The 15,177-nt window shown below is 36.2% G+C and overlaps 1 protein-coding gene across 1 annotated transcript; it reads left to right on the forward strand.

Annotated features, from left to right (window-relative positions):
• The first annotated feature begins 879 nt into the window (after positions 1-879).
• Positions 880-14,808, forward strand: LOC127640715 (alpha-parvin). Its single transcript, XM_052123418.1, has 13 exons — positions 880-1,176; positions 7,491-7,580; positions 7,719-7,789; positions 7,884-7,986; positions 8,532-8,672; positions 9,220-9,335; positions 10,266-10,324; positions 11,584-11,603; positions 12,360-12,421; positions 12,509-12,577; positions 12,964-13,065; positions 13,445-13,517; positions 13,786-14,808. The coding sequence occupies exons 1-13, from the start codon at positions 1,041-1,043 to the stop codon at positions 13,860-13,862; spliced, it is 1,119 nt and encodes a 372-aa protein (XP_051979378.1). The 5' UTR covers positions 880-1,040; the 3' UTR covers positions 13,863-14,808.
• Positions 14,809-15,177: the final 369 nt, after the last annotated feature.

The following is a 15,177-nucleotide window of genomic DNA, read 5'->3' on the forward strand; positions in this document are numbered from 1 at the left end:
AATATTTCACTCAAGATTGAGCTTGAACAACTAGTTCTATAATTAAAGTATATATTTAGATGTAATTATAAAATGTATGTAAATATTAAATTAAATGTTTATAAATATGTATTATGTTAACTATTATACTGACTAAATATATTGTATATTCATAAAGTTTACATTTAGATTGTATTATAATTATATAGGCTAATTATATCAAATTTGATCAAATGTAATTTATAAATATTGTATTAAATTGTATTTATTTAAACCTAAATGGATAAAATAAGCATTTTAAAAATACTTTTTTACATTTAGATTTAATTATATATAATTATGAAATGTTTGTAAAATATACAGTAGGTTAAATATTATTATATAGTAAAATGTTATGTATAAATATGCATTATATTAAATATTTTACTGACTAATTATCTTAGGAGTATATTGTAGATTTATAATAAGTTTAAATTTAGATGTAATTATAGTTATATAGGCTAATTACACAAAAAATAATATAAAATGTTATTTTATACATACATAATTTATTTCAACGTGAAAAATAAGCACAAAAAAAAAAATTATAAATAAGCATATAAGCACCTAAAAATATATATAATAAAGAAGCATTTGAAAAATACAACTAATTATTATTTTATTTCATAAAATATATTTTATAAGAAAGGAATATTTAAAAAAAAAACTTTAAATGTTTAAGCAAATCTGTCCAGATTTTATGCTAAATCTATAAAAATGTACAAAGTTCTTGTTTATCATCACGCTTTATCCTACATCCGGTGCCTCATAGCTCAAGCAAGAAATAAAAGTTGAAATAAAAAAATGTCCTCATATTGCCAGCTCACTACGAATATCTGGACTTCCTTGGGAAAAGAGGGTGGGATCAGAGGGAAAAGGAAGCTCATTTCGGAAGGCTGTGCAAATAGCTGGAATTCCGTTTCCGTTCTTGTTCCTGGGATTTTATTCCGTCGCCAGAGGGAAATCACACAATATTTACACTTTATTGAGCCTCATTGTTCTTTTGAAGACATCTTGAACCGATGGCGTCTTCCCCGCAGAAATCTCCGTCCTCTCCCAAGTCTCCAACTCCAAAGTCTCCGTCCTCGAGGAAGAAAGATGACTCATTTCTGGGGAAACTTGGTGGGACTCTGGCAAGGAGAAAAAAGGCGAAAGAAGGTAGAAAAATGTACTTTAAATGCTTAGTTTGCGATGCGTGATGTTATACACTTTTTGTATTTTTAATATTGAATAACAGATCACGTAATGACAGTACAGCAGGAAAGTATTCGTGACGACAACTTTTCAGAAGTCCTCAGAACTCCCTCCTCCGACAGGACGGGCGCGAGCAGCATTACTTCTGTTGGCACTGTCAACATTTCTGTTTTCTTGCATATGCTATGATACATAAAGGGAAACAGAGTAGAATATGTTTAAAGCAGTGGAAAACGCAATGTTTACGCTCCAAAGTTTCCAGTGTACCGTTTTCTGCTGATGTGACGTCATAACTGTTTTCATTATTTACGATGTAACTGCGCTTAATGCAGTATTGAATATGATACCATCATCAGTTCAAATGTTTCCCGCAAATTATTTTTGTAATTTTTTATTATTGGTATTTATTTTTGTAATTTCTTTTGTATTCCGTTCCAAAATATGCACCTTGCAGGCATGGTTATGCAAATCTTTCAAACTGTTTTACCACAACTGAAAATAACTTGTGGAAACAATGATCAGATTTATTTTTTGTTTTATTTTTTTAAAGACATATATCACAAGTTGGCACATTATAAAGTGTTCTTAAGCGGAGTCTTAAGCCAACACCCAGTCTTGGTAGTGTTTTAACCATGTAAGGTATTCTGTCTGGACAAGGCTTGAGATGTTATTGTACAGGAATGAGAACAGAGTCATCTCAGCCTTGAGACGAGAACAGCTGCACAGCTAGATTATACCAATAGTATTCCCAACCATTTGTAGTGACATAAATCTGATTTCATTCTCCTGCTGAGCTTGAGTTTCTTTCCCTTCCAAAATCCCATTTTTATCAAATATAAAAGTTGATGCATAACATGTATTTTTTTTTTTTATCAACATCAAGTTTGAGGTTACAAATATATATTAATTTATAAGTACTAGCTGGTCACTTTTTCCTTGCAATGTTTAAAAAAAAAAAAAAAAAAAACTTTTTGCTTTTTCACTAGTTCGTTTGAAATGGTCTTGTGGTGTGCAGTGTTGGGAAGCTACTTTAAAACAGTAGTTTGGCAAGCTGCTCATAATTTAAAGTAACTACAAGTTACTATCAAAATGTATCTAGTTACATTGAAGCTACTTAATGAGGCAATGTTTTTACAATGTTACTATCAAACCAATAATATTAATAACAGCATTTACACTAATAACATTTATTAATTAATAAACATAGTAATTTCATACATTTAATGAATAGTAACAAGTTAATAATAAAATAAAATACAACAATATAAAATAAAAACAGAAAAGATCAGATGACATTAAAAATCATTTTTATACTATCCTTCACACTTTTCAGTCCTCTTGCTGTGCACTGTGTCTGAAACATTCTTTGTTTCATAGAATAGAATGGTGTTGTTTATCATTTTCTAATTTACCCATCCCTGTACTTCTTGTAAAAATAAACCAACTGTGGTTGGTAGATTTACAACCATCAGACAATCTCTTCTTAGAGTGAGCCGTAATAAGCTGCCAGTAGATGGTGTAATCAGTAGCGGTTTTAACCACCATGCAATCCATGTAACTGCCTGGGGCCCCGGACATCAGTGGGCCCCTGCCCCAGTAGAAAAGCTCAGCAAAAAATGCTTGAGGGGTGGCATATCTCCGCAAATTCGCTGTTGTCAGTGCTGTTCATGTTAGAGATCCACCGGATTGGGTCAGTTTTTCAAGTAGGACTTTTAGTTCTGGTTTGTATTTTATGAAAAAAATATACTGATCTTCCAAACTTGTTTCGCCATGCACTCTCACTCACATATACATGTGAATGGATGAGTTATGGGCCATTCATACAGAACGTGTTTTTTGCCTGATTCTGCTCTGTTTTTCCATTGTTTTCCTATGTAAACATGCGCTGGATGAACGTCCATGCCTGCTGCACTGCGTCTCGCTGTTTCTTCAGTGTCTCACAGAACCGGCACGTTTTTAGACACTGTCAAAAGTTATAAAGAACTTCAGGTTCCAAAAAACGCTGTTTCACTGAACGCTGTTTCACTGAACGCTGAATGCCGTTTAACTGACAGCCGTGTCACTGACCGCCGTTTAACTGAACGCCGTTTAACTGAACCCTGTTTAACTGACAGCCGTGTCACTGAATGCCATTTAACTGACCGCCGTTTCACTGACCGCCGTTTAACTGAACCCTGTTTAACTGACTGCCGTTTAACTGACTGCCGTTTAACTGACTGCCGTTTAACTGAACCCTGTTTAACTGACAGCCGTGTCACTGAATGCCATTTAACTGACCGCCGTTTCACTGACCGCCATTTAACTGAACCCTGTTTAACTGACCGCCGTTTAACTGAACCGCTGTTTAACTGAACCGCCGTTTAACTGACTGCCGTTTAACTGACTGCCGTTTAACTGAACCCTGTTTAACTGACTGCCGTTTAACTGACAGCCGTGTCACTGAATGCCGTTTCACTGACCGCCATTTAACTGAACGCCGTTTAACTGACAGCCGTGTCACTGAATGCCGTTTAACCGACCGCCGTTTAACTGAACCCTGTTTAACTGACAGCCGTGTCACTGAATGCCGTTTAACTGAACGCCGTTTAACTGAACCCTGTTTCACTGACCGCCGTTTCACTGACCGCCGTTTCACTGAAAGCCGTTTAACTGAACGCTGTTTCACTGAACGCTGTTTCACTGAACGCTGTTTCACTGAACGCTGTTTCACTCAAAAATATACTGTTTGTTGCGCTGCGTCTAGATTGTTTTTAGTACAAGTTCAGGTTGCAAAGAGGTGAATGTTACAAAGTTTAACATTATTCCAAGCAAAGTTTCAGCGCTTTCAGCAATGTTTGGTTTTCCTTCTGCTCTAGTGTGCTGAGGGGCCGCCATGCCTTTTATGTCTACTGTTACAATACTGTAACGAATGTTGCCAATGATGCTTACATAAAATACAGCCTTTTGCAACATGAACAATACACTGCAGCGTTAGAATATAAGCTCCTGGTGAAAGTAAATGAAATTGAAATAAGACAGAAATATATCATTATTGTATACAGCAAATAATCAAAGTAATAATAATAATACTGTATCAAATTACAATGACAAACTGGACAACAATAAATAATTGTTGGCTTATAATAATAATCATAACAAATAAAAACTGTAGTAGGTTTTACACACACTGTTCATTAATAAAAAAATGTTTTATTGTTTTGTAAAAATATATGTAGGTAAATATTGTTTTTTTTCACTGTATTTTGGAAAACTTGCATTTTCAAAATTGATCAGTTGCTTGGGGCCTCAGAAATCATAAACCCACCCCTGGCGGTAATGCACTATTTTAGTTGTGATCTGCCGATAAAGAAGAAGAAAGATCTGGCCTGATTCCGAGCAGCAGCCAGAATATGCTTTAAGTTTGTCAGACGTTCTGCTGGTTGAAGTTTGGCTTCTATGCAAGAAAGATGGCTATTTGTTATAATTGGACCAAAACATCATGTACCGTTTAGTCACGCTACACCACTACTTGCTGGAAAGAGAACTTCACTACTGTCAAGCTACACTGTTTTAAAAGCAGCTGAGCTACTGTCAAGCTACTGAAAAATGTAGTTAATTTAGTAGTGTCACTACTTGTAATTAGCTACTCCCAAACACTGGTGGTGTGACAAATGAATTTCTAAATGTATAGACCATTTCAATGACTATTCGTCAATTTAAGGAAGTGCTGTTTTCATTCCTTGAACATTTCCTGCTAGAATTGAAACGCATTCAAAATCTTCATTCATAGTGACTTTAACACGATTTATGTAAAATGTCATTACTAAAATGTGGGACATGTTGTTCAGTGGCTGGATGCTCCCTGGATGCCTGGACATAACAGAAATGAAAGTGTTTAGATCTCCGGTTGCTTTCCAATTTGCAAGGTTTCTAGAGTACACTTCTGTAAGATTGTACTGCATCCATCAGCACTCACAAGACTAAATGAGAGGAAATGCAGCTGAGCCTTCTTATGCTCTGACTGTCTCTTATTCGCTCATCCGGGCGAGTAATTGTTGTATGATTTGATGTGGAGTATTTCATGTCTTGTACCCAGGAGACATTTAATGCTTATTGTTGCATTGCTGTCATGTGAGGATAAACAATACTGACCCTCAAATAAGTCTGTGGATTCATTAGTGGATCTCTTTTGTGTCCACTTTATTTGTGACAGAATGTAACATTACTCGGTCACTTTAAATAGTATTCTGATTTGTAATATATTATTATTGTTGTTGTTATTGTTAATAATAATATAGTTATATTACACTCTAAAACCCTCTGGATTTTATTTTTGCATAACACTGCAGGAAGATCTTAGAGTTTCTGTCTGTAGGCTAGTTCACAGTAGTTTTAATCACAGTAGTGTGTGTCAACAACAGAGCAGCGCTGATTCCATGAAACGTGCTAGGCAGGCAGACAATATTTTTACAATTAAATGCATCCTTCATAAAACTACTGAATGGCTTCAAGAGACTTTGAATACAATGCATAAGTCATATGGACTACTGTAATTGTGCTTTTATTTTTCATTAATGCCATATTGAAACTTGACTGTAACGACCATGGTACACAATAGCACACAATACTGGAGCACTGGAAAACACGCTAATGTGCTAATGACCAAAAGAGCGATCACTTCACATCTGGTAATGTGGACTTTAATGTGCAAACGTTTAATGTGTAAACGTTTTTTTCCAGGTCTTTGACAAACCAAAATCTTGCCAAACTCTGGATTTGAAAGAGGAAGGTGGATTTTGAATAGTCTCTGACGCGTTCATGCTGGCAACAACTTTTCCATGCTGTGGGTGACAACAAAGGAGTTCCGTTCTGTCTCAGCAGCAAAGCATAATAACTGGACCATCTAAGGGTTGTAGAAGTTGAAAAATGTCAATTATATCGATTTTTGGCACATGAATATCGATAAAATATTGTAACGAAAAATATTGCAATACTATAACACATTGTCCACCCCCCCCCCCCACCACCTCTAATAGATGGATGGAAAGATAGATAGATAGGTAGATCGAAATAAAGAAAGAGAGAGAGAGAGAGAGAGAGAGAGAGAGAATAGTATTTAAACATTGGACAAAAAACTGTGTAGTGCAGGATGAGTCATCAATATTTTGGTCTGTTTTGCAGAAGGCCTATATCTGCTAAAAGTACATTTTGTCAACTTTCAGGAGCACACTAACGCTTCGATGGCTTCAGAGGGGGGGAAACACAATTACATGTTAACCTTAACACTCACTGTAATACAAGATATGTGACGTCTCTGTCATGCCTTTGGATTGTATCCTCATCCCGCCTCCACCCCCACGTCAGTGTGCAACAGCGGAAGAGCAGCTGTGTGTGTGGTGGAGGTGGTGTTGATTAATAGGATCTTGTCCTCAATAGGAGGCCTCTGGAATCCAGCACAGTATGTTTGCATCCTCATAATCACAGCTGTAGACAGAGATGCATGCCGGGTTGTAGTAGCGAAGAACTGTCATCTCAGGTTGTTTTTAGGGGGAAATAAGAAAGGATGACTATGGAGAGGAGGAGTGTTAAGTTAATGAGGTTCACTCAGTGGCAAGTATATTGTGTTTTGAAAATTAGAAGGGGCTTCATAGCGAATGCAGCATTTAATTCCCAATATGTTGATGGCCTGACAACATTTTACAAAAGTGTAATAAAGGTTGCTAGATTTTTACATTTTATGAATGCGATGAGTGGTGCTTATCCATACAAAAGTATGCTTGGTTGTTGTGAATGGTTGCCATGAGCCACGGCGTTGCTGTGCAGTTGCTAGGGTGTTCTGAGTGGGTGCCTAATGGCAAAGTTAAAAGAGGTCCTTAAGTATGGCTTGGGTCCCTCATTCAGTTAAAGTCTAATGCAATTGTTTCCCATTTAATTGTCTACCAGCTAAAAAAAAAATCATAAGTTGGATTACTTGGAAAGGTGATACACAACAGGCCGCACAATTAGATGTATCATTCCTTTCTGCAGCACAAACATTGCATTCGGTTCGGAATTTGGTGCAAAAGTTTAATTACATGGAATCAAAATACACACTGTTTGCTTTCATAATGTACATTCTTGGTGTTATTGTGTGAAATGAATTGGTGCACGTAACCAAAAACAGTTTGTCTTTGTAATATTTGATCAAAATTTAATAACTTACTCAACCTCTGAAAAGATTGTCCTTTTCGTTCTGACGTTACGTCACTGTATTTAGAAATAATTGTTATCTTTCACCCATTGTGTGTTCTATCCCATAGTGTCAGAGCTGCAGGAGGAGGGGATGAATGCCATTAATCTCCCCCTGAGTCCCACACCTTTTGAGCTTCATCCTGAGGACATCATGCTAGGTACTGAACCTGTAGCCCCATTACTCAATTGATGCCTCTAGATGCTACCTCAGGTTAATAATAAGCTCTTTCACTCTCCCATGTCTTATCGGTTTCTGTCTCATTTGCTCTTTCTATGTCTTTCGCTTTCTCTCACAGAGGAAAATGAGGTCCGCACCATGGTGGACCCCAATTCAAAGAATGATCAGAAACTACAGGAACTCATGAAGGTTGGCATTTAAAGGGCGGGTTGTTGATTTGGCAATGTAACCAAAGACTAAAACAGATCTAATGTAAATATTGTTGGTTATATGCCTAATTTAGGTGCTTATTGACTGGATCAATGATGTGCTGGTGGGGGAAAGAATAATTGTGAAGGACCTGGCGGAAGATCTCTATGATGGACAGGTTCTTCAGAAACTCTTTGGTTAGGAAGTGCTTTTTTTTTCAAATCCAAATCTCATTACATAGCTGCTTGTCATTGGCTGTACAGAGGTTTATTAGACTAAAGAACCAAGCATGCACTAGCAGCTGTACACTCCAATAATTATTTATAATTTAGTACAGCATTCAGGGAATTTTAAAATTGTGCTTTTCTGGTCTCGAAAGTCATTGAAATTTTGTCTTTTTATGCTCTGCTCTGAAACATTTAATTGGCTAGATATTGATGTTGTGTAAGGTAAAAGTTGCTCACAAGCCAAAGTGAGGTCCGTTTGTTAGTGAACTGTTGTTTTGATTTGGCCCTTTTAAATGAATCACTCAAACCAATTCACAATCTGGTTTGAATGATTCATTAGTGAAGCATTACTGAATCGCAAATTACTGAAAAAGGATGTGAAAATTAATTGTTAAAAAATATGGGAATCCTGTTAGGATCTCTGCAGGATTTCCAAGTATTTCCAGTTATTCCAATGAGATGTTCTTCATCCTAATGTCCATTCTGATGTGGTCATGCGTATATTCATCCCATAGAAAAGCTGGAAGGTGAGAAGCTCAATGTTGCTGAGGTGACCCAGTCTGAGATTGCCCAGAAACAGAAGCTACAGACAGTTCTGGAGAGGATCAATGAAGCTCTGAAGGTCTCCACAAGGAGCATCAAGTGGAACATTGACTGTAGGTCCCTAGAGCTTGCTCTTAAAGCTGAAACTTGTCATTGAAAGGCTGCTGAATGAAGAGCAGAAATGTAATGTGCTGTTAAACATGGACCTGTATTGGACATTCTTGAAGTGTCCATTTAGACATGCAGTGGTGTACTTGGGCTTTACAACAAAGGAACGCTTGTTAGGTTTAAACCACTATTGATGAGTGTGACTGTAGCATCAGGCTTCAAAGGCTCAGAAAACACTTAAGGTTATGTAACAGCATCCTTATTGGATTTTAATCATTGCACTTTGTTGAAAAGACTCTAAAGAGATTGCAGGTTGTTTTATTGTGTTTTATGAGGTGGAAAGATGTATTCGCTTTATTGGTTATCGTATTAAATGGAGGCAAACATCAATCCTGTGTTCTTGAGTAACAGTTCACTAATGCTTGCTAAAGCTGAAGCCACTTCTCAGCTTGTTTCATATCAACACAGATCTTAGTTCATTCAAATAAATTCAGGGATTCTTAAGAATTACATATACCGATTTAATTTTTACATTTGTTTGATTCTTGCTAGCCGTCCATGCCAAAAGCATTGTAGCAATCCTCCACCTGTTGGTGGCGCTCTCACAGCACTTCAGAGCTCCAATTCGTCTTCCAGACCATGTGTCCATACAGGTGGTTGTGGTCCAGGTACGTATGTTTTTAGATGGTAATATTCTATGACTTTGCTTATAAATAGCTTTTGTTATAATTATGTTTGAAGCAGATAACAGTTGAATCAAGGGACTTTAATAAATTATTTCAAAATGTGTGAATGAGGCAACAAATAAAGTGTCAAAAGAGAATATTCTGATGAAAATGTGGATGCCACTGAGCTAGCATCAATTACAGAAGCATATAACAATTGAATTGGATATACAGTAATACTCAGGGTTTCCACTATCAGGAATTATAAAATTGTCATTCATAGGCCTTCAAAAACCATATAAATTAATAATATCTTATAAGTCATATACATATGTATAGTTATGCTCATCTCTAAAATACTTTAGGGCCTAGAAATTGCTTTTTGTGAATGCAATATCAATTACATCATTTAAAACAAATATATATTATCCAGTAATTATGAATGACTGGAAAAGTCATTGAAGCTAATCTGCCAAAACGTGTGTAAATCTTTTTTTGGAAAAGATACTCGTATACTATTACAGCTAATGATGAAGAAAGGAAAAGAAAGAATCTTCGGACACCCTTTGTATTAATAAAATGTTCTTGTGTATATACATTATAATACCTGCGTTTAATTACATTTGTAATTACACTGTTAACCAAACCCTACCCCAACCCTTACCCCTAACCCTAACCCGACTTCTAAACCTTCCCATACGTCAAACTCAGTAGCAGCAAATTTGAATGTAATTTAATGTTAGTACGTACATGGTAGTTAAATACACATAATATAAAGTGGGACGTAAACTTATTTTGTATTTTGCCCCGTTGCATAATCTAAGGAACCCAATGTTTTCCCATAACAGATATATTGATGGGTCTTACATACAGCAAGGATTTGTTAAGATATTGAACTTGATTTTCATAACTGATCTTTCCTCTTCTGTTTAGAAACGAGAGGGCATTCTCCAGTCCCGACAGATTCTAGAGGAGATAACTGGCAACACGGAGTATGTTAACACTGCCATCACCCTCATTTTCAAATCTCACCCACATGCGTTAATAAAAGTGTCAATATCAGGCTTTAAAAATCTTGGCACCTTTTGAAATGGCTCCTTTCATATGTTTTAATCATTATGCATTAGATCACTGATTACAACATGGCGTTTGAATTTGTCATGGCACTATTTTGTCACCCTTTGTGTGGACACACCACACACTGACACACATATGTGCAGAGCTGACTGACTGTAGAATGGTCCAGCAGGCACCTGGCAGCTGGGAAGATAAGTGTGTGTTTTTTTTGTGTGTGTTTTTGTGGAATACTTCTTGAGGCTGTTGTCTCACACACACACACACAGTAGCTGCTGCTGCCCAGGTTGATGGCTGGCGGGAGTGATTAGAGAGTGTGGAAGGAGGGGGCCTCATGGAGAGGGTGCCCTGTCCAGGGTTGTCCCAGACTTGTACAATCGATTTGATCACCCTTCTAAATATCTGCCCTATTTTGTGCCTGGCTTTCAGTGATCATAACAGATATTATGGCACTTGATTTATAAGATATACATTTTATACTGGCTTCCCACAGTCATGGAAAACCTGGAAATATCAGGTGATTTTAAGGCCACACTTTGTTTGCACTAAATAAATAAATAAATCTAGGCCTGGAAAAGTCATGGAAATTAATAACATTTTAAAAGTCATGGAGATTACTATAGTAAATATAATTTTTTTTCTAGTTTTGCTCTTCTCTAAAATATATTATCTACTGTAAATATTGGTATTGAGTAGAGTAACACTTGATGTCTGATTTGTGAGTTAATCATTCTTTGAAATCTGTTCTTTTCAGTGAATCATTTAAGAAAGTTCACAAATGGTAAATGATTAATTATAGAATAATTGTGAATCAAAATTATTTTAAAAAATCGAAAACAAGTGGAAAGGAAATGTATTGGTAATATCGTGTTTATATAAATGAAGTGCACAGCTGATATTAGTCCTTTTAGCTTCACATTGGACAATTACATCATACTGTGAATTGATTTCAGACCTCCTAATAAATACCTCTGATAAATGTCCAAATGGTGCTGCCGTCTCCCCTATTGTTTCAGTTTTCAACATCCATTCACTTACATACAGCATACAGTATATGAACATATACCGTAGCTAAATATATTTAGATTCAAGATATACTACATTTTGAGTCTAATTTAGTATCTAGCTTGGTATACTGTATAGTGACAATAGTTTTATCTTTTCTGTTTCTCCATAGGGCATTATCTGGCAGGCATGGTAAGTGTTATAAACTGTTATTGTTTTTAGTAAGTTAAATAACACATTTCCCTCATGGGTTTGTGTCATTTACTGGGTTTCTATCTACGTATTTGTATGCGCATTTTGGTATATCAAATAAAAACTGCTAGATGGAAACACCAAGGTGCAAATAAATCTCCCAAAAAATTGTACGCTTTCTTGAGGTGGATAAATGTTTTATTCGATAAGAAGAAATGATGGAAACTATAATGTAAACGCATTTACCAAATAAACGCCTATTGAATTTATCAGGAATACATGCGGACCAATCATTGCATCGGAAATGTTGCTCTGGTCATCCTGAAATAGTCGCATACAAAAGTGAACAGGTTTATTGACACTTTTGAAAAATATCTTCTACTGTAGATCCACACTGTAAAGTCATTAGGAAGGAGGATCGCACACACATAGTACTCCCAGAACTTTGTGACGCGCTGTCGCTCCCAGACACAAGACACATTTCTTTGTCGTGTTTTGTCTATGTGCTATAAACTGGGAATATTTTATTAATAAGAGTCACAGTGGCTACAATTTATCCGGAGGTGAAGATTTTGTTATTTTGAACATGTGGGATGGAAACATGTTTTTTTTTTTCGCCCATTGTTTTTGCGATATTATTTTTGCATAAATTAAATTAACAACTTGGATGAAAACATAGCTAATGTTTGTTTGTACATATGTTATTTCTTTAATAGTTCATTATTTTCTAATGAATGGGCATGTTCTCTCACACAGAGCGTGATGCTTTTGACACTTTGTTTGACCACGCACCTGACAAGCTCAATGTGGTGAAAAAGGTATGATGAAAGTACATGAATACAGCCAAAGACTTGAAATGTACATCCATAGACAAGCCTAACCACATATGTCACTGTTTTCTGCAGACTCTTATTACTTTTGTGAACAAGCACCTAAATAAACTAAACCTGGAGGTAGCTGAACTGGATACCCAGGTATCGCATCATTTATAAGACATTGACAATATTAGTATAGTATTTTTGTAGTAGAATGTCATTATTGTATGTTTTATGGGGTTAATTCACTCAAAAAAGAAAATAACCAATCAATTAAACCCATATAGGTTTGAAACCGGAATGGTTCTGGTTCTCATTGAACTTTGGTGCTCAAAATGGCGATGTGAATTTTAATCTGGCTTGCAACATGTCCTTATCTAGTTAACTCTTATACCGTAATTTCCTCTTCTCTGTCTACTCTTTAAAAACAAAATGGCAAAAGGTAAAAAACAAAAGTTTGTAGAAACCATTATTGCAACATGTAGCTTTAATATAGTTGGCGTCTGAAACGGGATTCTCTTGTTCTAACTCCTGCATGTTTGTAGTTTGCAGATGGTGTGTATCTGGTTCTGCTGATGGGACTTCTGGAAGGGTATTTCGTCCCCCTCTACAACTTCTATCTTACCCCTGAGAATTTCGACCAAAAGGTATGAATTAGCAGCATGTCTGTGGTTCCCATGCTGCAGTGTGGAAAGCCATCATGGTGTGCTATGTTGAGTGTCATTGAGAAGGGGTGGTGTTGACAGCCGGCCCAGAGCACAGGCGGCTCAACTGGGTCACATCCAGCTGGCCCGGCTGCTGCCAAATGGGCATGTAGTACCAGGAAGCATCTGTAATCTGCCTCTGTACAGGAAATGGATAAGTGGTGTGGCTTGTAGCTTAGTGTGCTTGTGTGTGGGTTTCAGAGATAACTACTTTAGGTCTATCTACAGTCCAATTTTGTGAAATTATGTACTCTTTTTTTAACGCATGTCCCACTTTGTACGTCTTTAAGGTGTCACAATATGTTTTTTTTTTTACCTGCAGGTTCAAAATGTGTCTCTCTCTTTTGAGCTGATGCAGGACGGTGGCCTAGAGAGGCCAAAACCCAGGCCTGAGGGTAATTCGAGCATGCCTTTGTTCTTTGCAAATCCTATCATCTTACTTTTGTCATTGTACTGTTAGGCTATTTTCTAATTTTCTAATTTTCTAATTTTTCTCACTGCTACTGATATTTCCATAGTTCTCAAAATGTTGCCTTGTCTTGGTTTTGCTATAAATTAACTTTCCATGATAGATAGCTAAAGACAGTTGTATATGTATAAAAGCATCTGCTGTTGAGTTCCTGAAAAGGTCATTTTTTGTTCATCCTTTTATTTCTCTTTCAGATATTGTGAATTGTGACCTAAAATCAACACTTCGAGTTCTTTACAACCTTTTCACCAGGTACAGACACGTGGAATGAAAAGAAATGTGAAACATATTTATGGGGAACGCAGATTTTTTGACAAGCAGAATATGGTGTTCATTATGGAGTATCGTATAATGCCACTATACTATTATTATATACAACCGTCATTTGTCTTTAAGATGGTTGTAAAAACACTAAGAGTATAAATGCTTTTATACAACAGCATTCTATTCCTCCAATGATCCATTGAAGTCTTGTGAACTGAAACTGTGTTTGTGGAAATGGAATTGGCAGTTTTATATTTGTTTGAGATATATAAATCCTCAAGTGCCTATAAAATATTGAAGGTATAAGACACAATCCTATCTTGTACTTCACATTATTCTTAACACTACATTATTTTAATGAATTCACATTGACAGCTATGTTTTGTTGCTAAAAGCAATCACAAATTCAAACCCCACATCAGCTGCATTGGATTTTTTGCAGCTCAATTTCCAAGTGGGTATCTGACCAAATAATTATGAGTTAGTTTGAATGAGTGGTGCGCTCACTACGTATCATACTTTAATGTCCGGTCTAATGTTTTAATTTTCTACTCAGTAGTGCCATGCTTTTCCTGAATGAATTGAAAGTGCAAAGGCATCAACCAAAAGTATTTTTTTACTGATATACTGTTGCCACAGAAATGTGGCTCAATGTATTATTTTCATGTATTTATCGAAGACTCCATAGCAAGGGTTGCAATTGGTTTTCTTTTTTGGTCTTTTAATTTATTTATCTTAAATCTTTTGCATCTTGGATCATTATGGCAAAAATTGCATTTGGAATGAACATACTTAACAAATCCCCCCCCAAAAAAACACATGTTTTCAACAAAGCTAAATCCATGAATATGTAAGACGTGTTTATATTGTTTGATGTATTTCATTGCATTAGTGTCTTTTATAGAACTGCATATCATAGTTATACAACTGAATTCTACATTAAACGTGGATGAATCATCTGCCCATTGTGATTTTATTTCTCCATTCCATTTCCTCTCCCTCTGCCCGAGCCAACGGCTGCATTCTTGAGTGCTCTACTTTGATTTAAATTGTATTGTCACAGATAGGCTCCGCTCACTTCACTCTCTGGAGCAGATGCTTGCAGCTTTAAAAATACTGCAGGAATGACCAGCAGACATGGGGACCTTTTGTACTTAAGTGAAAGGCTGTTAGGGCATCATTTACTTCCATTCAAAACCATCAGCATTCACATGGGAATCTGCTTAAGAAATGCGTCGACATTCTTATTGAATTCTTTCAAAAATGATGGCAAAATCAATATGATCTGATCTGATCTCTTACAATTTTGCATACTCTGTATC

Source organism: Xyrauchen texanus, chromosome 49, assembly GCF_025860055.1.
Source record: "Xyrauchen texanus isolate HMW12.3.18 chromosome 49, RBS_HiC_50CHRs, whole genome shotgun sequence".
Classification (NCBI taxonomy): Eukaryota; Metazoa; Chordata; class Actinopteri; order Cypriniformes; family Catostomidae; genus Xyrauchen; species Xyrauchen texanus.